The sequence below is a fragment of the Mustela nigripes genome, chromosome 4 (assembly GCF_022355385.1).
Source record: "Mustela nigripes isolate SB6536 chromosome 4, MUSNIG.SB6536, whole genome shotgun sequence".
Taxonomy (NCBI): Eukaryota; Metazoa; Chordata; class Mammalia; order Carnivora; family Mustelidae; genus Mustela; species Mustela nigripes.
Window position 1 is genome coordinate 180,896,510 of NC_081560.1, and position 27,822 is coordinate 180,924,331.

At 44.2% G+C, this 27,822-nt stretch overlaps 2 protein-coding genes and 1 long non-coding RNA gene across 4 annotated transcripts in view; 1 reads left to right on the forward strand and 2 right to left on the reverse strand.

Annotated features, from left to right (window-relative positions):
• The window catches only part of INPP5F (inositol polyphosphate-5-phosphatase F), a 78,898-nt gene extending 64,230 nt beyond the window's left edge, over positions 1 to 14,668 (forward strand). Inside the window, exons 14-20 of the mRNA XM_059398704.1 lie at positions 988 to 1,105; positions 2,802 to 3,000; positions 8,132 to 8,203; positions 9,202 to 9,275; positions 9,716 to 9,844; positions 10,392 to 10,479; positions 12,399 to 14,668. Coding sequence (XP_059254687.1) covers positions 988 to 1,105; positions 2,802 to 3,000; positions 8,132 to 8,203; positions 9,202 to 9,275; positions 9,716 to 9,844; positions 10,392 to 10,479; positions 12,399 to 13,551 — 1,833 coding nt within the window. The 3' untranslated portion in view covers positions 13,552 to 14,668. The remainder of the gene's footprint in view (positions 1 to 987; positions 1,106 to 2,801; positions 3,001 to 8,131; positions 8,204 to 9,201; positions 9,276 to 9,715; positions 9,845 to 10,391; positions 10,480 to 12,398) is intronic.
• Positions 13,381 to 16,339, reverse strand: LOC132016830 (uncharacterized). The gene is made up of 3 exons (XR_009404016.1): positions 16,171 to 16,339; positions 15,738 to 15,776; positions 13,381 to 13,471 (listed from the first exon to the last, which is right to left on the reverse strand). It is a non-coding gene; the product is annotated as an uncharacterized LOC132016830 (long non-coding RNA).
• A 135-nt stretch (positions 16,340 to 16,474) lies between these two features.
• The window catches only part of MCMBP (minichromosome maintenance complex binding protein), a 48,576-nt gene continuing 37,228 nt past the window's right edge, over positions 16,475 to 27,822 (reverse strand). For both annotated transcript variants that reach the window (XM_059398706.1, XM_059398705.1), the window contains exons 11-16: positions 26,859 to 26,976; positions 23,307 to 23,472; positions 22,232 to 22,365; positions 21,098 to 21,262; positions 17,909 to 17,997; positions 16,475 to 17,565 (exon numbers count right to left, since the gene is read on the reverse strand). In XM_059398706.1, the coding sequence (XP_059254689.1) occupies positions 17,439 to 17,565; positions 17,909 to 17,997; positions 21,098 to 21,262; positions 22,232 to 22,365; positions 23,307 to 23,472; positions 26,859 to 26,976 (799 nt within the window). In that variant the 3' untranslated portion in view covers positions 16,475 to 17,438. The remainder of the gene's footprint in view (positions 17,566 to 17,908; positions 17,998 to 21,097; positions 21,263 to 22,231; positions 22,366 to 23,306; positions 23,473 to 26,858; positions 26,977 to 27,822) is intronic.

Consider the following 27,822-nt stretch of genomic DNA (forward strand, 5'->3'; position numbering starts at 1 on the left):
AAGAGGAAAAAGGACTCAAAATTATAAATGAAAGTGACATTACAGCTGATATCACAGAAATACATAGAATCACAGCCAACAAATTGGACAATGTAGAAGGAAGGGATACATTTCTAGAAACATACAACCTACCAAGACTGACTTTCGAAAAGATAGAAAATTGGAGCAGACCAACGAGTAAGGAGATTTGAAGAATCAGTAAGCAAAACCTCCCAAGAAAGAAAAGCCCAAGACCAAATGGTTTCACTGGGAAATTCTACCAAATATTTAAAGAAGAATTAATGCCATTTCTTCTCAAGTTCTTCCCAGAAAGGCTGCAGGATCTCATTTATATGAAGGATCTAAAAAAACCAAACTCAAAAACAAGACTTTGGTGCTTGCCAGGGGTGGGGGGAGATGGAGAGATGATTAAGCGGCACAGCACAGTGCCCTCTAGGGACTTGCTCCGACACTGCTGTTGTGAAAAGCAAGAGAAACAAAACAAAACCATTTAAATCTTCGTTGGCTCATTCTATAGCAATTGTAATGGGCAGCAAGGGACAGAACTCTCTGCTCTTGCTCCCCATATACACACGTCCACACACACTGGTTACATCCCATTGTAATAAACTCTAGGGCACTGTCCACCCTTTCCCACATCAGAAATTTGTGATTTTTGAGTATCATACCAGTTTGAGGCTTAAAAATCTTCTTTTTGTTATATAGGAAGTTTGACCTGTAAATTATAGAAATTCTACAGACTGCCAAGAGAGGATTTACTTTAAAGCACCATCCAACTGTGAAGACTTGATGCCACAAATAGCACTTTAATTATTTGATGTGCTTGGGTCACAGCCAAATACTAGTAGATATTTTAACTTAACTACATTATTTAGAAGTTATAATAAAAAGCCTACAGAATTTTGGCCTTGTACTAAAAGCCTACACTGACTCTGGGGACATTCTTGTGTTTTGAATCAATTGTCAAAATGACTTTTTCCTTGACAGGGTGACTTCACAAGGACAGGAGAAAGGAAGTTAGCAGGAGTTATGAAAGATGGTGTTAACTCAGCAAATAGGTATTACCTGAATCGGTTTAAGGATGCTTATAGGCAAGCTGTTATAGGTAAGAAACCTAAATGCTTTTCTTTCTTTAAAATTTGTTATTCCTCTGTGACTAGGGTTTCACAGAAACCAACTTCATTAATATAGTTCATGTTTTCTAATATACTTGTGTTTCTATATTCAGCATTTTACCCAAGAAATCAAGTTCAGATTTTTACATGACTAGAATTTGATGAATTTTTTAGGCTGAGGCAACAAAAGCAACCGCTTGTTTCCATACGTATTTGTCGGGTTGTTGTTCATGTCACAGAAAGCAGAGTTGAGGTCCTGGAGTATGGAACAAGGTAGCCTAGAGCCTCATCAACTGAACACTCCACATTCAATTTGTTTTTCCATTACTCAGGGCTGTGAGATATAATGAGAGGTCTTGCTTTCCCCCATGTGACATTTATCATGTGTGCTTGCTGTGGACAGCACAGCATCCTTTCCTGTAAGAATGAATGAACATAGTATCAGGCTATCAGATTTAGGGATAATCCTAACCAATTATTATCATTATTTGGAAGAGGAAATGGAGGGTAGCTTGCCCAGTGCAATATATACGTTGGCAAATTTTTTTAAATTTAATTTGCATGGAAGTATTACCTCATAGGATTAAAGTAAATGCAGAGTCTTCTGGACTAAAACCAAAGTAACAGCTTGTCCTGTGGTCTCTGGGAATATTTTTTAAATCCTATTTTTTAATCTGATTTTTTGTCATACATGACATAGTAGGGCCTTGGCACAGGCCAGTTAGGAATTTGAGATGTCTAGTGTAAAGAAGTTTGGTTTTTGCCACAGGTAGGATTTGTATTGACTGGAAAACTGGATTTTAGCAGTTTAATCAGGGAAAAATAGGATACCTTTCCTCCGCTGATTGACCTAGCGACTGTTATGTCACTGCAGACCTAGGCTCTGTGTCTCTGTCTCTGTCCACAACATTAGCTTCACCTGAATCCTGAAGCTGGATTTCTTCAGAGGTGAGAGAGAGAGAGGCCAGTAGCAGTCTGGGCCTACTGTTTCCCCTCGTAAGGCCAGTGGTCGGCATCTCTGTCCCAGAAGCTGCCAGTCTCTGTCCCGCCCGTCTGTGGGGAATGGATTACAGTGCTTCCTAAAGCTAGAGCTGCATGCCACACCATGACGAAGTTAGCTTGTCTGTTCAGATCCTATGCCCGTTTTATTTTTATTTTATTTTTCATTTTTTAAAGTTTTTAAAAATTTATTTGATAGAGAGAGAGTACAAGCAGGGGAACAGCAGGGAGAGGGAGAAGCAGGGTCCCACTGAGCAGAGAGCCCGACGTGGGGCTCGATCCCAGGATTCTGAGATCATGACCTGAGCCAAAGGCAGACACCCCACTGACTGAGCCACCCAGGCACCCCCCATGCCCATTTTAAAATCAGCTTGTCTTTGTTATTAGGAATTCTTTATATATTCTGAATTCAGGTCCCTATCAGATGATTGTAAATACTCTCACCCATTGTGTGGGTTGTCTTTTCACATTCATGATCTTGCCCTTGAGACACAAAAGTTCTTGTGATGATATCCACTTTGTTGATTTTTCTTGTTTTTGTTGTTTGTGATTTTAGTGTCATATCTAAAACAAAAAAGCCATATCCAAGACCACCAACATTCATGCCTATGTTTTCTTATGAGTTCTGTTGTTTTAAATGTTATAGCCAAGTAAGATGATGATAGATATTAACACTTTCTACTCTAGATTTGATGCAAGGCATTCCAGTGACGGAAGATCTTTATTCCATATTTACCAAGGAGAAAGAACATGAAGCTTTGCACAAGGAGACTCAGAGAAGCCACCAGGAACTGATTAGCCAGCTGCTACAAAGTTATATGAAGTTACTGCTGCCTGATGATGAAAAGTTCCATGGGGGCTGGGCCCTCATTGACTGTGACCCTAGGTGAGTTGGACTGATGTTCTAGTAACTAAGGACACTAGTACTAGTGGTCATCCATAAAGCTAGGGACATGGATGTGTGATGCGTGGCAGTTTTCAGATACAGGGCTGGTCACTAAGGCAAGCTGACTGAGGCACTCACCGTGGGTGCAAAATTAAGGGGGCATTACAACAACACAGTAATGAAAAAAAATACTTTAAAGCAATATTTGATGTTTTAAAAAATCCAAATTGTAGAACTGCCATTCACAGCTGACTTGATTTCTAATCCTGTAATTCCCATGTAAAGTTGGTATCCTAGGTGAGGAGGTTAAAACTATGTGAAGTGTGTTTAGCTCTGCTATTTAAAGCATGCTACAAGCAAGGTGTTAGCTGCTTGCTAGTTTTTGTCTTGCCTCCTGTGTTTCCCACCATTACTGTTTTACTAGAAACTGCTGCCTTTGAAACTGTAAGACAAGGTGATGCGGACGGAGTAGATAATGAAGCTGGTGCTTTGGAATCAGTGACTTTGAAGGTCATGTTTTGGTTTGTTGTCTTCGAGAAAAGGCCGAGACCTGCCTATCAAGTGTCTTAGTATCTTTGTGGTAATGGGAGAACTTTGACACCCTGTGGCTGGTCCCGGTGTTGGCCCCTTTGGGAGGCACAGGTGATCTGGAGCCTTCCATTTGGGCCCTGGAGGAGCTGGAGCAGGAGCCAGCAGTGTTTCAGAACAGTCTTTTCTTCTGCCTTTCATTCCAGAGGAGATGCTTTTTCAGATACAGAGTAATTACCGTCTTCAGATTCACTTCATTTTCATCTCAGGTGGATGACTCTCTGATGGGTATCACGCGTCCATTGGAATTTCCAAAATTAACTGTGTGTCTGCATCGTGATTACACAGTTCTTTAAGAACCCGCTTTGTTAGCTCTTTTCTACTTCATCTTGTGGTTGCCATGCTTTATAATACTGATAAAATTTCTTTAAAGTCGCCACTGGTATTTTTCTTCATTTGCAAAAGCTTGAATATTTTGTAGATGGTGGACAGTTTTCCCCTGAAGGTATATGTGGAAACTGGCTCTTTGGTTAGCTGAGTTGCTACAGAACGCTTGTACAGTCTATCAGCTGAGCCAGAGCCGTGGACCCAGAGCAAGACGACTCTGACGGAGCAGGGAGAAGCAGCTCTGGGAATGCCTGTGCCGGCTCACAGCCTGCCAGCCAGCCATCAGGCTTGGGGTCTTCAGTAGTTAGTACCTGTCTGCCTTACCCATTCACTCCTGGGTTCTGTGTATATGTTTTTAAAAACACCTTTAAGATATAATTCATTATCCATCCACTTAAAGCATACAATTTAATAGCTTTTAGTATAGTCACATTTTCACTACTCTCAGAGAAAGCCCTGTACTCACTAGCGATCACTCCCTCCCTGTTCTCCTTTCCCTATGGCCAGACAACCACTAATCTACTTTTTGTCTCTATAGATGTCCCTGTTTTGGACATTTCATATAAATGGGATCACATAACATGTTCCCTTTTGTGTCTGGCTTCATTCCTCCTTATAGCTGAATGGTATTCCGTCCTGTGGTTAGAGCCCATTTTGTCTGTTTTCTTCCACGATGGGCATTTAGGTTGTTTCCACCTTCTGGCTTTAGTAAATAGTAATACTGTTTTGGTTTGAATACCAGTTTTTATCTGGGGGTACATACCTAGGAGTGGAAATTGGTGGGTCATGTGTAATTCTGTGCTTAACTTCTGGGAAACCACCAAGCTGTTCTCCACAGTGATTGCACCATTTGACATTCTCACCAGCAGTGTATGAGGGTTCCAATTTTTCCACCTCCTCGCTAATACTTTTTCCTTTTCCTCCCCCCCCCCCTTTTTAAAAAAAATTGTACTCCTTCTAAGGGGTGTGAAGTGGTATCTCACTGGTTTTGGTTTGCACTTCCCTACTAACAAAGGATTGGAAGGATTTTTTCTTGTGTTTCTTGGCTATTTGTATATTTTTCTTAGAAAACTTGAAATCCTTTGCCCATTTTAAAAACTGGTGTCTGTGGTTTTTTGTTGTAGAGTTGAGCTACGTGTTTTGGTAAATAAACTTTTACAGGGGCTAGGGCTAGGGTTTGCGTGAGCGAAGTGAGCAAGCTTGTACAGCTACAGGGTCGGATCCTGTCTTTATCTAAAACGCTGGTGTTTTGTTCGTCGTATTTTGGAATTTTGATTTTTTTTTTTAAGTATTGCACTAACAGTTATCTTGATGGCTGGGTGTTTTTGACGACCTCTGAAATTTTGCGCCAGACACTTGCCGCACTGCAGTCGCAGCCGCTTAACTCTCTGGCAAAAAACCAGTTCCGGCCGCAGTTGGCAACACACGCAGCCCTGCCGCAGCGGGAACGGCCCGCTCCTGGCGCCTGCTCTCTGCCCTCCCCTCCCGCGCGGCCCCGCGCCGTGCCCACACTGCCCGCGGGCCTCCCCGGCTCCGCCGCCGCGGCCTGTTCTGTTGCAGCCCCGAGCTCGGCTAGGACCGCCCGTGGCCAGCCCCGGCACGGAGGCCTGCGGGTCGCGCCGCTCCTTCCCCCAGCCCTGCGCCCCGTTGCCGCCAAAACACTGGGATCTTGGTGACAGGTGCCTGGGGGCGCGCTCCGGGTCCCGAGAGGAGCCGGGAAAGTGGAAGGACGCCCGGCGTCCTGCCCAGCTGCCCATCGGGACCTGCACCGGCCCACTCCTTATTTTGCCCGGCTCCACCGGACCCGCTTTTTCCACCCCGAGTGCAGGACCACTTCCCCCGGTTCAGAGGAGCAGCCGCGCTGTTGGGCGTGTGAGCGCAGGAGAGCGCAGTGCCGCAGCCACCCGCGTCCCTTGGGTGACGACCCCTTGGGTGTGGGCGCGGTCCGGTGGGGGTCCGGTGAGGGTCTGGTGAGGGTCCGGCGGGGGTCGGGGCACTGCGGGCTCCTCGGCGCCCCGCCCCACCGCGGGGCGGGCGTTGTGCGGGGGCGGGCTGGCGGGGACGGGCGCGCATGCGCACTGGGCGGGTGCCGCGGCAGCGGGGGCGGCCGGAAGCGAGTGGCGGCTCCTGGGCGGGGCTTGGCTCTGCAGTTGCCGCAGTTGCCGCAGTCTCCGCAGTCGCTGCAGGCGCGAGGTCGGGTGCAGGCGGCTCTGACAGCTTCGACTTCTCGACGGACGGACTGACTGACTGACTGACGGACACCATGCCGCGCTCCCACAGGCCTCCGCCAACCGCCCAGCGGCCCGCCAACGCCACAGGCAATGCCACTGGCAACGCTGCCGAGCCCAAGCCCGAAGGCGGCAGCCTGGCCACGACTTTCAAGATTTTTCTCCTTTTTGCAGGACTGATGGTTAAAGTTCCTGTGGGCTTGTATTTTTCCTGCAAATTGCTCCTTTTCCAGAGTCTCCTGTTAATGTCTCCTGACGACAGTGGCTTTTACGCGACCATCGTGGCGGTGGTGGGGCTGCATGTGGTGCTGGCGGTGTTCGTGTTCATCGTGTGGAAGGAGGGCATGCCCGACTGGCAGGAGAACAAGAACGAGTAGAGCAGCCCGGGAGCTGCGACCGCGGGGGGTGGGGAGCCTGGGGGGGGGTCTTTCTTTTCTCATCCGTGTTGACAGTCGTGTCCGTTGTGCGCTTCGGGGGGAGGGTGGGGGGAGGGGCTCTTTACTGCGGCGGCGACCCCAGTAAAACCGCGGGTGGGGGGTGGGGGGCTGTTTCCTGACCGCCTGTTCCGTGCCCAGTGCTTTGTGTTCAGACATAGTGTTTGTGACTGAGGATCCGGGAGGACTGGTGTAGATACGACCGCCCGGGCGGGGGCGGGGGGGCCGCGCTGGCTCGGACGCGTAGACCCGAGCCGGGAACGTGTGTGCGGACGTGACTGCGGAGGCTCGGCGGGGGCGCCCGCGGCCGGCGCGCGTGTAAGTACCGCGGCGGGCGCGGGCGGGCGCGGGCGGGCGGGGGCGGGGCTCCGCACCGGGGGCCTCGGGCCGTCGGGTCCTGGCGTCTCAGTCGTCGTATTTTTCGGTCGTATTTTGGGTGAAAACTGAGGGGGATGTGTTACGTTAGCGTGAGCCCGCCGGCGGTCGGCTGCGACGAGGGGCCGCTGATGTAAATTACTGCGGGTTCCAAGTTTGGTGCGTCTGTCCCCGCAGTACGCAGGAGACGATGACCTCATTCTGACGCAGCTGAAGGATGTGACTTCCATCGACAAGTGATTTTCCCCCTACTGTTTTCCATTTGTTTTTCAGTAGCATTTTGGTAAATCTTGGCAAATAGGGATGAAATTCAAAGGGAGGATAGTGGAATTTTGAGACTAATTAGAATGTAGATGGATTCCCACCTTGTGATTAGAGGTTGTTGATATTACATGACTTAGAGAAGTTTTGAGTTCACATTTTGCCTGCTTTATCTGTTGTTTTTTTGTAGATTTTACATGTCAACCATTTTTTTATTAGTAATTTTACAGAAATGTATTTTGCTGTACGTTTAATGAATTCATCAACACTCATCTAGTTTCCGACCCTTTGTTATTTGATTTGTGAGTGGTGGTAAAATAGAGCAAAACGGACTTAGAAGAAGGAAATGTTTACTCATTCTTTAAAAGGCAAATAAATTGATAAATCTGGAGTAAGAAATATAGAGTGGTTTGGGCTCGGTTCCAATTTTTGCATCTAAATCTATGGATTTTTATCTATACATAACTATGTAATTTTTTTTTTTTTTTTCAAAAGATGCATCCTACATGTGTAAAAATATCCTTCCCGTGCAGTGCCCTTTTGATGATTAGGTCTTGTGAGATAATCTAGACGTTTTCTTCCTCTGAGCCTGAGGGTTTTCCTTTCTTCCCAATCCCCTTTCCCTGGAAATTATCTTATTTCCCTGAATCCTCCTACCTCCTTGACCACCACTCTCTGAGAAGGGACCTCTTCTCAGCTGCAGCCCTTTCCTGAACACCCGCCCCCCCCACAAAACTCAAACTGCCCCCCCCATGGATAGATTGTATGCATCTGACTTCAAAAGTGGGATTCACTGATTGATTTTCTACCACACCCCCCCAGACACAATGATCTTAAGTGGTTCTGCTATAGGGGTAATCTTGATGAAAATGCAGATAAAGATGAAAATATTTAATTCCCTGTGTCATGTCTGTTTAGCCTCATTGACGCTACTCACAGAGATGTGGATGTGCTGTTACTGCTTTCTAACTCTGCTTACTACGTGGCCTAGTAAGTTTGATTTAAAGCTTTTAATGGTTCTTGTAATATGAGTACATATCCTTATTAGGGTCCATGACATTAAGAATCTGGTTTTATATATTTTAAGGAACTTCATGGAACCCTACATAACTGTTACATCACTGTTAATTTGAGAATGTGATTTTAGCACTTAGCTTATTTAATATTCATTTAGCACTTAGCTTATTTCCTATATTTCATGTTTTGATGTACTCCATATACTTTTAAATAACTATACATTTTTTATTACTATACAATACATATTTCTCCATTGTTTAGCACTGATACCTCCATTTCATTGCTATTAGCAATGAAATAGTTGTCTTTGTGCAGATAATTGTGTTTGTACACATACACACACATGCACACACCTGCCTCTTTGGTTACAAGAGTCTGATCAATTATTATACTTTTGTGGTTTACTGCCAGATCTCCAGAAACACTAATTAACAATGCCACCAGCAAAAAAAAAAAAAAAAAAAGTACTTGCTTTGTTTGCCTTACCAAGATCAATTTTTTTTTTCTCTAAGTAAATTCTTTCTTTCTGGCCTTTTACGAACAATTTTTTAAAGTCATTGGCCCAGGTGCCCATTGGCATTGATTATATGGATTTTTTATTCTTGAGTTTGGGCAGCAGGTTTATCTGCTGTGTTAATCACAAACACATACTTTCAGTATATGTAGGTGTTTGCCTTCGCCTTCCTTTTAGTTTGTTGGTTTTGTTTTGTAGAAGTTTTTATAAAACAAATTATATTTTCTTAACTGATTTTAGTTTAAGATCCATAAGATGATTCCCCTTTAGCTACTGAACTACATATATGTCAATCTCATTTCATCTAGTTTTTAAATGTTTAAACTCTTTACCCAAGAGTATATTGTGCCCTGGAAGATTTTAACTGCATAGAAAGTTGCTCCTATTCTGTCTCAGCTGATGAGCCAAATATGGTTTTGATTTTAATCCTATTTTTACTTCCTTTCCCTTTATCCAGTTATGATGATGAAGTTGATAAAGTAAACCAGTATCAACGACTAAGTCTAGAAGACCTGGAAAAAATAGAAATAGGTAAATTTTAACATGCTAACCAAGTCCTAGAAAGCAAATACTGTTCTTCCAAGAGTGGGCCACATTGTTTGAGCAAGCAGTATGACTTACTAAAATCAGAAAAGGATACTGATATTGCAGCTGGTCTATTTCTTAGGACTCATTTCTATTCTTTAGATTAGCAGTGAATGATATGGTCTAGTAATTATTTCTTTAATTGCTTATCTTATGACGATTCACGCAAAGATCAAGAAAGTTTAAATACTTGAGACCGAAGAAGAGTCTTTATTTAGTTTCATCAAACCAAATCATCACAATAAGCTTGTATTGTGTACTCTTATTTAGAAGAAATAAGAAAAATGTGCTAAAACCTAACTGATGAATAAGTGTTAGTATTTTGAAGATACAGAAAAATGAATTTTATGTGAAAGGTTTAACCATATTCACATTTGGGGTTTTAGGTCCCGAGCCCACTCTCTTTGGTAAGCCGAAGTTCTCCTGCATGCGACTGCACTACAGATACAAAGAAACAAGCGGCTATTTCCACACCCTGAGAGCTGTAGTGCGCAGTCCAGAAGAGGATGGGAAAGGTAATGAGGAGATGACCGTATTCGGTGATAACTTTTGATCTGCTCTTCTAAGTTACAAGTGGAAGTGAGGACAGTCCATACCATTATAAACGGAACATAGCTTTATGACCCGAAATAGCCACTCTGTCCCCCAGAAAGCAGGGAAATTATTTGAACTGATGTAGTTGGGGTAAGGAAATCTCAGTGTTTGGTCACGGGGTAATCAGGGCTGCTTCCTACGAGGCGTGCCTTTCACAGACAGTAGTCAGGGGACATTTCTGTCTTGTTCACCACTGTTGCCTTGGCATCTAACACGGGACAAGTGAGAAGAAACTTTTAATTCCAATTGATTTGGTTCATTTGTCCTTTATTAACTGTTCTGTTAAAATACGTTTTAGAACATTTTGAATTAGTGGGGAGAGTAGTAAACAAGCAATTTTCTGTAAATTTTAGCAAATAAACTTGTATTTAAATGTAGGACCACAAATTTCATTTAGGGGTCTGAATTACAAGTGCTATTTTAGTATGTTTTTGGAGAAACTGACAAGCAGTTGTATTTGGGTTTCAGATACCCTTCAGTGCATTGCAGAGATGCTACAGATAACCAAGCAAGCCATGGGATTAGATGTACCTATAATTGAGAAAAAACTCGAGAGGTAAGTATACTACTACAATTTTCTCAAGTATAAAAAAAGTATTATCCAAAGTCCCATTTCTTTAGAAGTATTTGCAAAATGGGGAGAAATCAAATTGTGGTATAACATATTGGTATTTAGACTGAGACGTGTCAAATTTCTGTGGATCAAAAAGTAATACTTTTAAAATTTGCTCTTCTGAGAGTCCATCTAGAAATACATTATTTGTGGCCATAATTTAACCAACTTTAAAACATACTCGCTGTCATTTTCTCTATGAATGCCGGTGGGTTAAGAATGCCTATAGATTATTTCACATTAAAATTTGGATTTCCCATTTGCTTATGTTTCATGGTCCACATTCGACTAAAGAGCAATTTGCTTATCTAGAGAAAAATTGTTCAGTCTTGTGTTAGTAGAGAGAATGGTTTCCACAGCTCTTTAACATCCTAATTTTTATAAAACGCTCATGACCAGTAAGTCCATACTGAGGCATGTGGCAAATACCAGTCACTTTTGCTTGTATTTGTAGCTATCATGAGGGATGCCAAATAAGAAAATCCTGTGTTAAATATGCTGTATCTTTTAAAATAATTGTAGGTAATCTACAGGAAATACAAGGAAACAAATTCTCCCCCCTGCCATCTGAATCCAGCCAAGTTGGAATGGGTGCAGACAGATTTAGTTAAAATGCTGTACATTCCCATTGATGGTCTGTGTTGGCTTGGCTGGTTGTTTAGGTTGTCAGTGTGGTAGACCTGCCCAAATGGTAGCCACTTGCCACGAAAGTGACCATAGTAGTTCCCCTCCTCCCCCATCCATGTTCCTGTTAACCTGTGGTCAGCCCTGGTCTGGGAGCTCTTGATGCACTGTCGCAGGGCCTGTGTCATATACTTCTTCTCACCGTGTAGACACTTACCATCTCACATCCTCACCAGAAGGGTGAGTAGAGTACAATAAGGTATTTAGAGAGATTAACTTTTATTTATAGTCTTATCAATTATTCCTGTTAATCTCTCACTCTGCCTAGTTATAAACTAAACTTTATCACAGGTTATATATGTATAGGGAAAAACATAGTACATATAGGGCTTGATCCTATCTGTGGCTTCAGATGTTGGGGATCTTGGAATATATTCCCCACAGGTAAGGCAGGTGGGAACTGGTGTTGTCTGAATTTTGGATCGGGATTTTTGTTTTTTATTCTCAAAATACACAAAAATGCAGGCTGAGGCAGCCATTGAGAGGCTTCTCTCCCTTCCCTTCCTCTACTGCTTTCTCCTCTGAATGCCAAAGAGAACCCAGCTGAAGGAAACATGCAGTAATAATGATCAAATCTAAAGACAAAGTTTTGATCCAGAAGAACTCAACATGATTAACCCAGCTACTGCAAGGAGCTTCCATGAGGATTAAGATCTTACAGATGTAGTGTTTCCACAGGCTGGCTCTTCACTGCATGGGCTGCTTGAGGGCAGGACATGCAGGAAACTGCTTGCTAGACTGGGGTTAAAGTCACCCAGCCAGGGCACTGTTCCCATTCAGTGCCCGGGGACAACTTGTCCATGTCATTTATAAAGGCTTCTGATACCTAGCTGTAAACTGCTAACACAGTGGTTGCTTCAAAGACTTGGGACCAAAAAGAATAAGATCTCCCATTAATCATCTTTTAATAGGGATTATATGTTGAAATATTTTGTACATATTGGATTAAGTATCAAAATTTCATGTTTCTAATATGGCTAGAAAAATTTAAAACTACATCTGGTTTACATTTCTTTTGAACAGTACTGTTCTAGTATCAACTCCAAGGGATTACCTGCATTTATTAGCAGTGCATGGTTTCAGAAATTGGGCCCAAAGTAACAGCTTCCTCTTACAGTAATTATAACTGGTGTATTGGATTTCAGAGGCAGTGAACTTTTTTCTCTTCTAATTTATAGGAAGAGCAGTAAACCTCACGAAGACATCATTGGCATCAGATCTCAAAACCAAGGCTCTTTGGCACAGGGAAAGAATTTTTTAATGAGCAAATTTTCATCTCTAAATCAAAAAGTGAAACAGACCAAATCTAATGTAAATATTGGCAATCTACGAAAGCTAGGAAACTTTGCCAAACCTGAAATGAAAGTTAACTTTCTAAAACCCAACTTAAAAGTGAATCTTTGGAAGTCAGATAGTAGTCTTGAAACCATGGAAACCACAGGTGTGATGGATAACAAAGTCCAGGCAGAGTCGGATGGGGAAATGTCTTCGGAGAATGACTCCTACCACTCTGATGAATTCCTTACAAATTCCAAATCTGATGAAGACAAACAGCTAGCTAATTCTTTAGAGAGCGTCGGGCCAAGAGACTATGTTCTTCCTAGTTGTGGTATTATTGCTTCCGCGCCTCGGTTAGGCAGCCGGTCCCAGTCCATCAGCAGCACTGATCTTAGCATTCACGTTCCTTCAGAGGCTGCTGCCCCTGGAAGTGGGTCTGGAAAAGGCCAAGAGTCTCCTTTGAAGAAAAGTCCTTCTGCTGACAACATATACATATTGACTGGCTTTGCCAAGCCTGTGGACGTTTACTGCCATAGATTTGTACAAGACGCACAAAACAAAATGACCCAGCTGTCAGAACCAGGGTCTGTTTCTCAGCAGGTTAGTGAGGAAGGAAATCAAATGACCAATCAAATTTCTAATGAAGAAACCCAATCTGAATCAGCAGCACAGATACCTTCTCGGCCGTCTCAGTTAGATGTGTCTTTTCCTGCAGCAGGTCCCCAGTACTTGTCCGTCGAACCAGTGCATCCAGCTGTATCTCAAAAGACCCCTGGTTCTGGCTCCAGCACGGCTGAATTTGAGACAGGCCTTCACGTAACTCCTTCTCCTTCAGAGGGCAGTAGCAGCAGAGCAGTCTCTCCCTTTGCAAAGATTCGAAGTTCCATGGTCCAAGTTGCTAGTATCACCCAAGCTGGCTTCACCCAGGGGATTCACTTCGCAGTGGCAAAGGTTCAGAAGAGCCCTGCAGAACCTGAAGGGGTTAATGAAGTCCAGCAAAATGAACTTAAAAATATGTTTACACAATGCCAGACACGAATAATTCAGATTTAATTTTTAGCCACAAAGAATCCTATGGCTTTTATTTAATCCAAAAAGAGGTTTCACATATTAGGCTATTTTAACCTGTTGTTTTTGAAGCTAGGAATCACAAATTCTAATTATGTTTATCGGGAAAGTTTTTAAAAGGAGCTGAACTTGGGCAGATTTCCAGATTTGAGAGCCAGGACGAAAGAAGCGTGTCATCCTAGAACGTGTAAACGTGAGTAGCTCATACACTACAGAGCAGTTGGTGTCTGAAAGTAATTTGGGGATAATTACTTAGAGACATAATAACCTGAACTTTTTGTGCAATGGGAGGAGAAGTGAAGCGTTGGAAGTAAACACGAAGGGTGAACATGGACACATTGAGGGGAATAGCTTTTTCATAATTTGTCTTGTTTGTCCATCCATTTCTGTGTTAAATATTTAGTTTTTAGTGACTTTTGAGTGTTACTAGTACGAAGAAGCATTTGAATATTAAAAAACCCTAGTTTAGTTTTGATGGCTTAACCATTCCCTATTAAGAGTAAATTGAGGTTTACTGGCACTGCAGTCAAGAAAGGTATGCCCATTTGATCCTCATTTTCCCCATAGTCTACTTAAATTTAAAATACTCTGCCCCTTGTACACCCCAAAGTCTAGAATTAAAGACCTATCAGTCATAAAACCTGAGACACCAGATGTAACTACCAGCACCTATAAAATTATTCTGCTGTTTTTAGGAATGGAAGACTACATTTTATCAGATACTGGCAATTCTTGAAATGAATGTTCAGGTTGTAATTTTTTGCAGGGGAACATTTCTTAACCTCTTGTCTAGACTAAAAACCGCAGAAAATTTAGTCTGATGCACAGCTGTACTAGAACTGATTCATGACTATAATCCTGACCCCATGGAACCGTGGCCTCACAAAAGCCCATACAAGAACGTTGCACACCTTATTCCAAACAAGTATTGGTTTGTCTGGTATCTTTAGAGCCTTACTCTGTTGAAGTGATTCTCAGCTAAACATTATGTCTGTTGTAACTTTGATAAGTATTTCAACATTTGTTATTTATTAGTGGTATCTTTTTTTTGGAAGTGTCAAATCTTGTGACTATTTAAAATAAAACACCATTGTAATTTAAAGTGACAACGTGTATGAGAATTCCTTAAATAATACTTTAAAGATAATGTTGATCTCTAAATCGGGTTAAAAAATTCTTAAGGTTAAGTTTGCTATAATTGATCACTTGGGTCTCAGCCTTTCCAGTATTTTCCTCTTTTAAGTGTTTATATGTAGACTTTAAAAATGAAGTGCATCACAAAAATCGAATTTTAAACATCCAAACACAAACCGAACCCTTTATTCTGTTCTTTTCTTCCGGTCTTGAAAGTATTAAAAGTGTGGCACAATGGGAGAGAAAATAAAAGCAAAGGTCAAGTGATAAATGTATCTTTTAAGCTCCACGAAATGTGTCCCAAAGAGATTTGTGGAAACTAAAAAGAAGGCAATGTTTAATTCCAGGCAGGGTGTTATGGTCAGTTTCCCACTGACTCCAATAGGAATAGCAAATGTTCCTGTCCAGTGTGTGGGCAAACCAGGAAAGAAAGGTGGTTCTGAAGCCCAGGTTCCAGGCTCCTTCCCCAGTGAGAACCCAACAAGAGACTGCACAACCTCCCACAAGAAGCTTTTAGTAAAGGTTTCCCATAAGGAGGGCGTCAGACCTTTTCTCACACATTATGGGGTCTTACAATAATGAAAAATAACCCAAAGTACTAATAATTGGGGAAGTTTTGTTTATTTGAAAGAGCACTTTCCCTTCAAGGGAACTTTTCTGCAAGATCAAGCAAATTACGTACTTCTCTTTGGTAAATTACAAATCACGTCTGCACAATAACCGCAGTAACTAATCTACTCTCTGGAATTTTGTTCCCACAAATCCAGTTGAATCTTCATTTTGTTTCTAGAAGATTAAGGAAGTTTACTCTACCAGTTATAAAAATGAAAGCCAGTTAGAATTCTAAATATAAACATTATTTACGTTAGTTTGTAAAAATAGATTGGGAGTTTAGGAAAAGTTAAACAGCTAGTCATTTCTACTTCAGTTCATTAGGCATAATGAATTCCTTGCTTTTCAAGCCTGACCCTGTTTCCTTAATGTTTAGCAATATCAATTTGGAGGGAGTGGGGGAAGGGTGCCAAAACAATACTTACAAGATCCTTTAGCTGATCTGTGTCCCACTAGGTAAGTTACTGGCTTAAAAAAAAAAAAAACCAACAAACATTAATCTTCATACATAACCACTGATAACTTAAAAAAATGGTCTAAACTCTCCAAACATTCTTGATACCATAATTACACTACTATACTGTATTAAATTGCTTTCTAAGTATGGGTAATTATATTTTTGCTACTTTAAAACTTTTAGGGGCTCCTGGGTGGCTCAGTGGGTTAAAGCCTCTGCCTTCAGCTCGGGTCATGATCCCAGGTTCCTGGGATCAAGCCCCTAGTCGGGCTCTCTGCTCGGCGGGGAGCCTGCTTCCCTTCCTCTCTCTGCCTGCCTCTCTGTCTACTTGTGGTCTCCGTTAAATAAATAAATAAAACCTTTAAAAAAAAAAAAAAGAAAAACTTTTACATTAGGGGCACCTGGGTGACTCAGTCACAGTTAAGCTTCTGCCTTTGGCTCAGGTCATGATCCTGGTGTCTTGGCATCAGGCTCTCTGCTCAGCAGGGAACCTGCTTCCTCCTCTCCCTCTGTTTCTGTCAGATACAATCTTTAAAAAAAAAAAAAAGTTAAATCTGTAATTGGTCTGGGAAAAACTTACCTATGGCTTTCTTGGGTATTCCTGGATTAGCAGACATGTTCATTGACTAACACATCTGGAACTAATGGGAAAACTTGCACAAAAGTTTAAAATCCAACACCATCATCAAAGCAACTAAATGACAATTAGGAAAACAATTTAAAACTTTATTTTCTACAGAAGGCATATTTTAAAAAGTTAACTTTGCTTTCTTCCTATTTGGGCAAAACAACCTATCCTAGGGCAGCATTCCTTTAAGTTCCATAAAACAGTGGTTCCCAAATGCATGGGGGTGAAATGAGAAAAACAAGGACAATGTAGGGTTTTTTTTTTTTCCAAAAAAGCTGTATTTATTCCATTTAAAGGACTCTCATTCTGAGACTATCCTTTCATGAAAAAAAAGTGATATAATACAGTGGTTTCTTTCAGATTACTTGGCAAAATACACTGGCAACCCTGTCCCCCAAATTTTTGGAAATGTTACTGGTCCATGGAATCCAAAAGTCTGGGAACCACTGTCATGTAAAAAAGACTAATTCTGTAGGTTATTAACAACTGTTAAGTGGGAAAAAAACTTCTGTGGTCAAATGTTTGGGAAATGATACTACAGAATTTCACACAGTCATGTGAACTAATGGCAGGTACACACCATTCCCCAAACTTCGACCACTAAACACATTCAGACCCCCCGTTAATTGGAAAGACATTGTAAAAATCTCAAGTGAACAACTCGTCTGACTTTGGAATTCCAACCATTTTCAAGTGAAGATGACATTAGCATCAACAGAGTCTGACTGACTATGACTTAGCTGAAACTAAGGAAATGGTATCAGCAACATTATCATCAATATTAAACTTTTAATATCAAATACATTTTTGTACATTGTTACTAATTTATATAATTATAAAACAATCAAAAGTTCCATAAAATCAGTAAGGTAAAAGCCCTTACTGAATATTATATAAACTTCGGATGTTACCAGGCTGATTTCAGGAAAAGTCATTGGTTTTTGATACAAATTATCTACAAAACAATGTGGTATAAATGGTATTTGGATTTTACAATAATGTGGCCACAATCTGCCCACTACTCTCCTAGGCGTCAGATCTTTAAAGTTCATTTCCATTCACACATTTCTGCTGCTGAAGCCTGGTTCTTCTTAAAGACTCCAGCTGCTTTGCTCTGAGCCATCGCTCTCTTGACAGTGTTGTCTGACCGGCACTGAGAGACAGAAACCTGGCGTGAAACACAGAAACGGATTTAAGTGTAGACCTAGGACAGGATCTAGTTCTTTTTCTTTCCTTTTTTTTTAAAGAACCTCAGATATGCTGGGTTAGGGGTCACGACCATCTGGCAGCTACAGACAAGTCAAGAGCCAAGTTAGACTTCCACGAAGGGATCTTTGAAGGTTAGAGACAAAAAAGCCAGCCAGTTCCACTGGTCACTGGCCAAACACAATCCCCCTTCACTAAACCCTTAACGGAAAAACCTTTCCACTGGTACAAATCTGTTACTCCTAAAAATCAGAAGGTACACACCGAGCTCACTAGAACAGCAATCACGGATACCGACTACTCACCGAGCCACAATGAGCAGCTGGTGGAGGTCATCTGCGGTGATGCTCTGAGGGTCGCTCTTGCGCATTTCCACAAAGTCATCTTCAACTGCCTGTACCGAGAGAGTAAGTGGACTTGAGCACGACTGCTTATGAACAAGCACTGTGTATTACGCAGGGAAAAAGTAACAAGGTCCACTGGCCGATGTGCAAACGAGGTATCAGCCCTGCTTAGGCTTCTTCAGAGAAAGGAGGGTGAAAGTCCCGCCTCACCCGCAGGCCAGCGCTGCCCACAGAGCAGGCTGGCGTCCAGGCAAACATCGGGTCAGCAATGTGCAAGGCCAACAGGGCAGGGTGACGTCAGCAAAAGTGGCAGAGTGAGGGGGGGCCTCAGAAAATTCTGCCCACCACTGACGGGTACAAGAACACTAGCAAAAACTATCAGAATCTGCTTCTTCTAGAATCTGAAAATTAACCAGAACACAGGGAGCATTTGTTCAAGAAAGAACACTGGGCTCTGGGGCATGTTCATCCCCCCCCCCCCCCCCCACGCCCTGAAAAGGGACAGCCTGGAGACCGCAGGAGAGAGTTCTTTCAAAGCACCATTCCTGAGATCTGTCACTCTCTGCCGGCGAGAATCCACGTGCAAGGCTGTCTTCATTCAGCCAGACTCGGCTTACCCATGGTGAACAGCCTCTTCTCCCAGGGAATTTATCAAAATCAGAAGCAATTACTAATCAACCCGGCTGCTTCACACACTGGATAGTAGTCGGGGCAAACAGACAACCCACCAAAATCCTTAAAAGAAAAAACTAGAAAATGAAAAATTTTCCCCCTAAAGCCCCCAAAGGACGATCTCTATCTCCCCAGGAGTGCAGGTCACCCACGTGCAAAAGGCCACGCGCACACTCTGGAGGAGGCCCTAAGCTGACCTGAGTGACTGTTCTGTGCAGGCAGAAAGAGAAGAGCGGGTCCCAGCTGTACACTGTGTGCCGGAGTGCTGGAGGCCTGCCCCCTGTGCACACAGGGCCCGGGCCCTTGGCTTTGACTGGGAGACCTGTTCCCAGGCATCTAAGGAAATTAAATTTCTATCTGCTCACTGACTGACCAGTGAGCTCGCAGACACTCCAGGAGCCGCATACAAAGAATGAGCTTCACAGAGTTCATTCGAAGAGTCACTAAGCAACAACAAACCCTAGGTGGGGAGGATCCACCGCAGCAGAGCAGAGCTATCCTGGCTTCCACATATCTGGTTTTCAAAACAAAAATGAGACACAGAAAGAAGAGTATCTGGACCCCTTCGCTGGAAACAAAGAAGTCAACAGAACGGTCCTCGAGGAAGCCCAAATATTGGACTTGCTAGACAAAGACTTTTTTTTTTTGACAGGCAGAGATCATAAGTAGGCAGAGAGGCAGGCAGAGAGGGGGAAACAGGATCCCCGCTGAGCAGAGAGCCCGATGCGGGGCTCGATCCCAGGACCCTGAGATCATGACCTGAGCTGAAGGTAGAGACTTAACCCACTGAGCTGCCCAGGGGCCCTGACTATTTTTTTTTTTTTTCAATTTTATCTACTTATTTGAGAGGGAGAGAGACTGCGCGCGCACAAGCACACACACGAGAGAGCACAAGTGGTGGAGAGGGAGAAGCAGACTGCACGCTGAGTAGGGACCCTGGTGCGCGGCTCGATTCCAGGACCCTGGGATCATGACCTGAGCCAAAGGCAGATGCTGAACCAACTGAACCAGTCAGGTGTCCCTCCAGAAAGAGTTTAAATCAGCTCTTTAAATATATTCAAAGAACTAGAGAAAACCACATATAAAGAACTAAGACAAAGCATGAGAATGCTGTCACCATGAATAAAAAAGTATAGAGAGAGATTATTTTAAAAGCAAGCAGAGGGGCGCCTGGCTGGTTCAGTGGGTTAAGCCTCTGCCTTCGGCTCAGGTCGTGATCCCAGGGTCCTAGGATTGCGCCCGTATCCGGCTCTCTGCTCAGCAGGGAGCCTGCTTCCCTTCCTCTCTCTCTGCCTGCTGCTCTGCCTGCTTGTGATCTCTCTCGAATAAATAAATAAATAAAATCTTTGGGGGTTAAAAAGGCAAGTAGAGGGGTGGCTGGCTCAGTCAGTCAAGCGTCTAACTGTTGGTTTCAGCTCAGATCATGACCCTGGGGCTGTGGGACGGGGCACAGCACTGGGCTCCACGCTCAGTGTGGAGGCTGCTTGGGATCGTTTCTCTCTCCTCCACTCACTCGCTCTCTCTGAATAAAGCCTTAAAAAAAAAAATAAAATAAAAAGCAAACAAATTCTGAAGCTGAACAAGGTGACTGAGACTTAAAATTCCCTGGGAACGAGGCTGAGCCTTGCGCGGCAGGCGGAGCAAGTCTGCCCATGTGCAGAAAGGTGGGCCGCCCGCGGCCGGCCGGTGCAGGAGGAAGCGAAGGGAGGAAGCAGCACGGAGCCCCCGCGACTGTGAGCCACCGTCACGCGCGCCCGCACTCCCAGCAGTGCTGGAAGGAGGAAGGAGAAAGAGGCAGAAAGGAATTTCAACAAGTTCATCGGCCAAAGCCTCCCCAAACTCCTCGCGCACTCCGGCCCGACGCGCGTCCACCCGCACACGCGAGCAGCCGGCCCGGCCCGACCCGGGGAGAGTCTGGACGGCACCAGCGCGGGGGAGCCCCGGCCCGACCCCGGGGAGAGTCTGGACGGCACCAGCGCGGGGGAGCCCCTGAGGCCGAAGCAGCGGCTCCTCGGAGCCCACGGGGCCAGCGGGCGACGGGAGGACACACGGACAGAGTGCTGAAGGAACAAGTCTTCACACCGAGAACTCTACGTCCAGGAGAACCGGTCTTCAAACGCGGAGAAACCAAGACCGCCCCAGATAAGCGACAACTGGACGGAACCGGCCGCGGCCGATCTGGCCTTCGAGAACCACGCGGGTCCCCCGGGCCGGAAGGAGAGGACCGCGCGGCGCCGCGAGTCCACGCAGGTGACCGTCCGGGGGATGACACGGCAAATGGACAAAGCAGTCCCGGGTCTCTCCCGCGCCGGCTGAGGGACAACGGCACGCGGGACGGAGACGGACAGACGGACAGACGGACAGACGGACGACGCACGGAGACCGCCCCGCCCACGCGGCTGGCCGGGAGCCGCGGAGCCCGCGCTCACCGCACCGTCTAGGGCAGCACGGGCCGCGGATCCTGCGCCGCACACGCACCTTGGTTATCTCGTCGGAGATGCTGTAGTCCAGGAACCGGAGCAGCGTCAGGTAGATGCGGAACTTGTTGAGCAGGGAGGGCAGCACGGCCGACAGGAGGCTGTCCGTGTACTCCTCCATGTTGGGCGGCACGAGCTGCGGCTGCAGGTGGATCCGGCAGTCCGCCTGCGGAGACAAGCCCACGCCGTTCGCCGCGCTGCTCCACCACCCGTCCGGGTGCGACGGGAGGCGGCTGCGTCCGCATCAGCCGGCGAAGGGATCCGGGACGACTGTCCCTCCCGGGGGAGGGGGTATGGGGGGGTACTTTTTACCACGAACCCACAAGCGCCGGGACGCCCTCCGCGCTCATGGCTAGAGTGAGCCCTTCTTTGGTTACCGACCCCTCCTGTCCCCTCCTCGACAGGACGAGCGACACAAAGGCCGCCAGCCTCTAAAAAGCAGCTACTTAAAATTCTTTCAAGGTTTCCTTAATCTTGGAATCTGTACTCTGTGTCTTACTGGATCTGCCTTTCTAGAAACCACATAAAGCAAACCACACTTTCCCACAAAAAACCTACACACGGGCCACTTCATTCTTGTTCACAAGCAATTTCTCATAAATCACAGTGACCACGAGTTCACAGAGACTGTACACCTTTGGAAACAACTGGGCGTACTTCTCAACATGAAAAAACTCAATTAAAAGCTCTCTTCATCAGTCACTCTGATGATTTACCAGAGCATTTCACCATAAAGCACAAAAATAATTACCATGTCATTGGGAACATTTTAAAAGGAACTCTAAAGTATTTCTCACGTTAGATTGACAGAAAACAATGGGACCGAGACAGTGAGAACAAAGGTCCAGATGTGAATCAGGCAATCAGACGGCTACTCCTTTCTCTGCCTGGATGCGGGAGTTGCTGCGCCAACAGCCTTCCTCTGCTTGTCTTGTGATTTGCCATATCTGGTTCCTCACAGATGGGTTTTCATCCTCCAGGCAGGGACAAAATAATCAATTCTCTTACTAATAATCAGCAGCCCCAATTGTAAAACAAGTTTAACCTCTCAATAACAAGTCGTGCCAAGAAACAAAACAAAAATACAGGATCCTTCCAAGGTAACCTCCGTCCATCTTACAATACCTCACCGTACCGGAAGGAGTGACCGCCCCTCCGAAGTAATAAACACATTAATATTGCAGGGGAATTCCATCTGGTGGTAACTGAAGTCATAATCCACCTTTTGCCACGTTATTAGGTTGCTCAGGGCAGTCACATTATGAACACCTAGGGAAAAAAAATTTTTTTTTTGCTTACTTGATTTTAATCACCTAAACAAATGGTGTAAGACATGACATTTCTACTGCTTTAAAAAAGAAAGAAAGAAACAAACAAACAAACAAACAAAAGTATCTCACGCACTGTTCAACTTCCTAAGCTAAATGTTCACTAAGTAATAGGCTTCACAGACAATACTGGTCAACCTACATAAATGTATTTTGGGGCCAAGACCCCCCAAAATCTAATCTAGCATCTTGTATGCAACTGGGCATAAGACAGGTTCCCAGTAAGCATAATCACTTTCTGTATGGTGTGTTCACAGGTCTAGAACAATATGGTAGAACTAAAATGATTTTTATGCAAAGAAGTAAAATTACTGAATTTTACAGATTTTTTATATTCATCTGTGTCTTAAGGATACCCGTCCACACTAATTTTTTTCTTCTACCTTTACCTTTTGAACTTACCGCCAGCAAAGTGTCTTCTCAAATGTCATTTGAGCACAAATAAAGCAACCAGTTTCCTTGCCAATTTATAACAAGTTCCATAACTGAGGTTAGTTCAACCCTTCCAACCTTTTTCCAGAGTCTTTGATAAAAAAATTTTAAACTTACACTCACAGTAAAAAATGGTTTATTAGATCTTCTCTACACTTTTCTTTTAAGCTAACAGATGACTGAAGGCAAGATCTCCTTCTCAGCCTCTCAAGAGCAACTTGCAGCGTCCTTGTCCCATCACTGTACCATGTTTACAGCAGGACAAAACCCAGCCGATGGACACGGGCTGTGAGCGGACAGTTCCCCCATTAGACAAATTCACATGGCAAGCCTTGATCTTAAATACTTGTGAAATGTGAGTGTCTCTCGATCAGTGATTCTTCTACAAGTCATCACCAGATCTGGCTTTCATGGGAGGTTAGACATGAAGGGAGACACCCGTGTCTGTACCTGGTGTATCCAGCTGCCCTTGCTCGAGGAGAGTTTCATCAATCACGAGGGAAGTGTTGCTCGGGAGCTGCAGGAGCCCGCTGACCAGGCGGTTGGCTGTATAGTCTTTATGGGGGATGAATTTCAAATGGTTCATGTTCTCTATAGTCATTTGCAGACGAAAAGACTGCAAAGAGAAATTTTTTTAATGAGCGAGAAATAAAATTTCCTTGTTTTCAGAATACATATTTGGGGTTAAATACTTTCCATTTGTGTATAACGAAAAATCTTAATTTCTAAGGATGTAGTTTCGTGGCTTCTTGAGCTCTTAAAGCAAAAATGTTATATATACACCTTAAATAATAAAGCTCCATCTTAAATAAGAATTTCACTATTCTTTTTTTTTTTTTCTAAAGATTTTATTTATTTATTTGGCAGACAGAGATCACAAGTAGGCAGAGAGGTAGGCAGAGAGAGGGAAAGGAAGAGAAGCAAAGCAGGTCTCCTGCTGAGCAGAGAGCCTGATGCGGGGCTCGATCCCAGGACCCTGGGATCATGACCTGAGCCGAAAGCAGAGGCTTTAACCCACTGAGCCACCCAGGTGCCCCAAGAATTTCACTATTCTATGTGCTGTTTTATTCTCAACTGTTTTGTGCAGTATTCTTAATTTCTAATTTACCAGCAAAGCAGAAACAAACGATAGATAATTCAGATGCATCTGCCAAATATTCAGAAGCTTGAATTCTTCTATCTAATGCAACTCCAGGCTAGCAAAACAGAAAATATTTATTTATTGAAGATGGGAAGAGAAAAGCTTAATTTTCTTCGGTGCTCCTGGAGTTAAAATCATTAAAATCACAGTCATTCCTCAGACTCCCGCTGTCGCAAAGAGAGCTGAGGAGCAGCGCGCGCTGCGCGGGGCCCGGGCACTGCAGGTCCTAGAACGCGCTGTAGGCCGCCTCCTCATCCGACCTTAGCCCAGGGTCTGTTAGACCCCTTCGCACCCCCTCCGGCTCTCTGAGCCCCCCAGTCAAGGCCCTCTGCCCCTGCTTCACACTCCACTCTCCCCTCCGATCCCTCCAGCCTAAACAGAAGTTTGTGTGGTTAGGGCGGGGACTGGAACTGGGAAGAAGGGGGCCAAGGAAGAGAGAAACTTTCAGAATTTACGGGATCACTGTACTACGGCTCAGTGACGCAAAGAAAATGGGGCAGAGGGCTGGGAACATTTTATAGCTAGAAGCCAACAAGCCCTAAAGAAGCCCAGACTGTCAAAACACAAGGGGCACACGGCAGGGTCTAGGTCCACATCAGCAGAAGCAGGTTGTGCATACGGAACCCACCGTGAAAACGAGCAAGATATGAGCGAGCCAAGTGTTCAGAAAGAGTTCGGCCCCAGAAAAACACACAAGAGGAATGGAAGGGAATAGGATATGGTAACAATGAAAGAGTGAAACCCACAAACCCACTACGAAGCGATGCAAAATAAAAAGATCAAAAAGGAAATAACTTATATTTAGAAACGTAACTCGTGCCCGTCTGGGCACTCGGCTGCTGCTCAGACTGGACTTCCTTCCCTTCTCCCGAGAACTCACTCCGCACCAGCCGCACCAGCCTGTCTGCGTGCCTCCAGCTGCCGAGCGCACAGCTGCCTCAAAGCCTCTGTGCCTGTCCTCTCCTCTCTCCCAGCACGGACATTCCCCCCAACAGAGCCGTGCGGCTGTGCTCCCACACTGCACACGTGAGCAGCCCCGTGCTCTCCCCCAGCCCCGTGCTCCCCAGTCCCCTTCTCCTGGGCCTTTATTCTTCCTGTGGCACTTCAATGGCAGATTCTGTATTTACTTATTATCTGTTGGTGTTCTGCTACAATAATCTAAAACCTGACTATTTCAGCAATTCCCAAAATGTGGTCCAGGGAACTCCCAAGGAGTTGCTGACACAATTTTTATAGAATCCACGAGGTCAAAATCATGCATGGATAAAAGACCCATTCGATATGCAAGACAGACCAATGAATTTACTACAGCAGAGTATAAAAAATTCATTGAGGACATTAGAGATTTCACACTTGCAACTATCCTTCAAGGAAATGTTATGTAGGGGGACGCCTGGGTGGCTCGGTCGGTTATGTGTCTGGCTTCGGCTCTGTCATGATCCCAGTGTTCTGGGATTGAGTCCCGCATCGGGCTCGCTGCTCAGCAGAGCACCTGCTTCTCCTTCTCCCTTTGCACCCCCTGTGCTTGTACGCTCTCTCTCTGACAAATAAATAAAATCTTAAAATTTAAAAAAAAAAAAGAAAGAAAAAAGAAAAAGAAAACGTCATGTGGGCAGTTTTAGTCCAGTATCCAAGAAATCCACAGCTATCCAAAAAGGCCAGCTTTCTGTCATATACTTTAATCAAAACATCCTATTACGAAAGACTGAATGCAGAAAGGGTTCTTCAATTCAGCGGTCTTCTATTAATCCAGGTATTAAAGAGATTGGTACAAATTTTAAACCATGTCACTTTTATCACTAATGTTCTTTGAATTGGGAAAATGCTATTGTTAAACAAAAATATTTTATGTTCATATGTAATTGATATATTGATATATTTTCATGAATATTTTAGTCTATTTTTAGTTTTAATTTCTACTACGGCAAACTGGTAATAAAAACAACCCAGATAAACTACACCTCTTTGAGTCCTCCATAGTTTTGTCAGAGTGCCAAGTGAGGCGAGGAGTGTGAGAAATGCTAGTCTGTTTGGTTCTCTGCTGTTTACGGGCCTGGCACCCTCCAACGACACGGTCACATGAATGATCTATTTTAACCTCTTAAATCTCCAAAAGAAGTGATCAGCATTGTCAGTCACATGACGAGTCAAAAGCAACTCTCTCCTTCCCAGTGTCTCACCACCACACAAACCCTGCATTCCACACACCCTGGCAAACAAAGGTAGCTCGACTTTCTAAACAGGAATTAAAAATTGGGCCATGGAGATAAAGATCTTTACTACCTCAGCTAAATGAATTATGCTCTTGTAATTCAGGCTAAATTTATTTAAAGACTTACGATTTTAATGCACACAAAGGACAGATACCAAGTTGCACAAACTGGGATCAACCAACAGCATAATTTTAAGGGATTTACTTGCAATCGTGCCGTAAGAGTCACAGAAATTTGTGCTAAGGCAATAAAAGAAAAGCGAAGTGTTTCGGGGTGAGTATGTAAATTGTGGAACCTGGCAGGCTTTGTTTCCCCTTAATAAGATCTATTACAATTTCAAATTTAAATATTTGGGTTGAATGAAAGACAATTAGATGAGTTTTTAAAGTGTGCTCAGGTTTTCTTTTTAATTTATTTGAGAGAGAGACCAGAGCGAGCAAGAGTGAACATGAGTAGAGGGGGGAGGGGCAGAGGCAGAGGGAGAAGCAGATTCCTGAGTAAGGAGCCCAACGTGGGGCTCAATTCCAGGACCATCGGATCATGACCTGAGCCAAAGGCAGATGCTTAACTGACTGAACCACCCAGGCGCCCCAGTGTGTTCAGATCTCTAATAATTACTATTTATAATAATTTTTATATTGATCTTACTGCTGGAACAAGATGTTGAATAATCCGGTACAAGTGTTCTGTGAAGGTACTATTCCGTGGGCAACCACTCAAGTTAACTGTGAATTTTCCCAGTGGAAGAACATCTCTTCTTGTATACCTAGAAAAAAAAAAAAAAGAAACCTACCGGTAAGATTTCAGGTGGATTCCAATTTCCATTGAAAAGCAACCAAAGATTAGCAAAATATTGTCATTAAAAATAAAGCAAATTACTCTGACCAGTTCACTTATCAGAATAACAATAATAGCCAGCATTTGCGCGTGAGCATTGCGCATGCGCCAGGACTGTTCAGCGCTTAACTGTCTCCTGTAATTCCCAGGCTCTCTGAGGCAAGTCACCTTCGCTGTACGGGTGAGAAATCTGAGACAGAAATCTGAAGTAACATGCCCGAGTTCACACAGCAGGATGTGGGAGAGCTGGATTTGAACCTGTGGGGTTTGGCTCCAACGCCTGTGCACTCAACCATTATGTGCTGCGGTCTGAAATCCTAGCCGAGGCAGGATGTGGAGAGCAAAGGCACTGACTGCAGGGTCATTTGGAACTGAGGAAGTTAGGAAACCAGCATTTACGGAACTAGGACAATGGTCTACAATGAAATACCGTGCAGCCGTTGAAAAGTTCATGAAGAATTACAAAGGAAGAATGTTTAAGACATAGTAAATGATAAAAACAAGATCAGCGTTTAGAGTACCACGGAGACCTGTGCAGGGATGCACGCATATGTAAACAAAAAAGATGAAACAAACACGAGCCAAATGTGTTAACGGAGATCATCTCTCAGTGGGTGAGATGACCGACAGTTTCCAGCTTCTTTATGCTCCTGGAACTTGCTGAAAACCCCCATTACTTCGGAAATCAGGAACCAGAGACCTGCGGTGGGGTGGAAAGGAGGTGAGCACCTTCACCTACAAATGAAATGTGCGCACGTGGGCCTTGCAGAGCTGT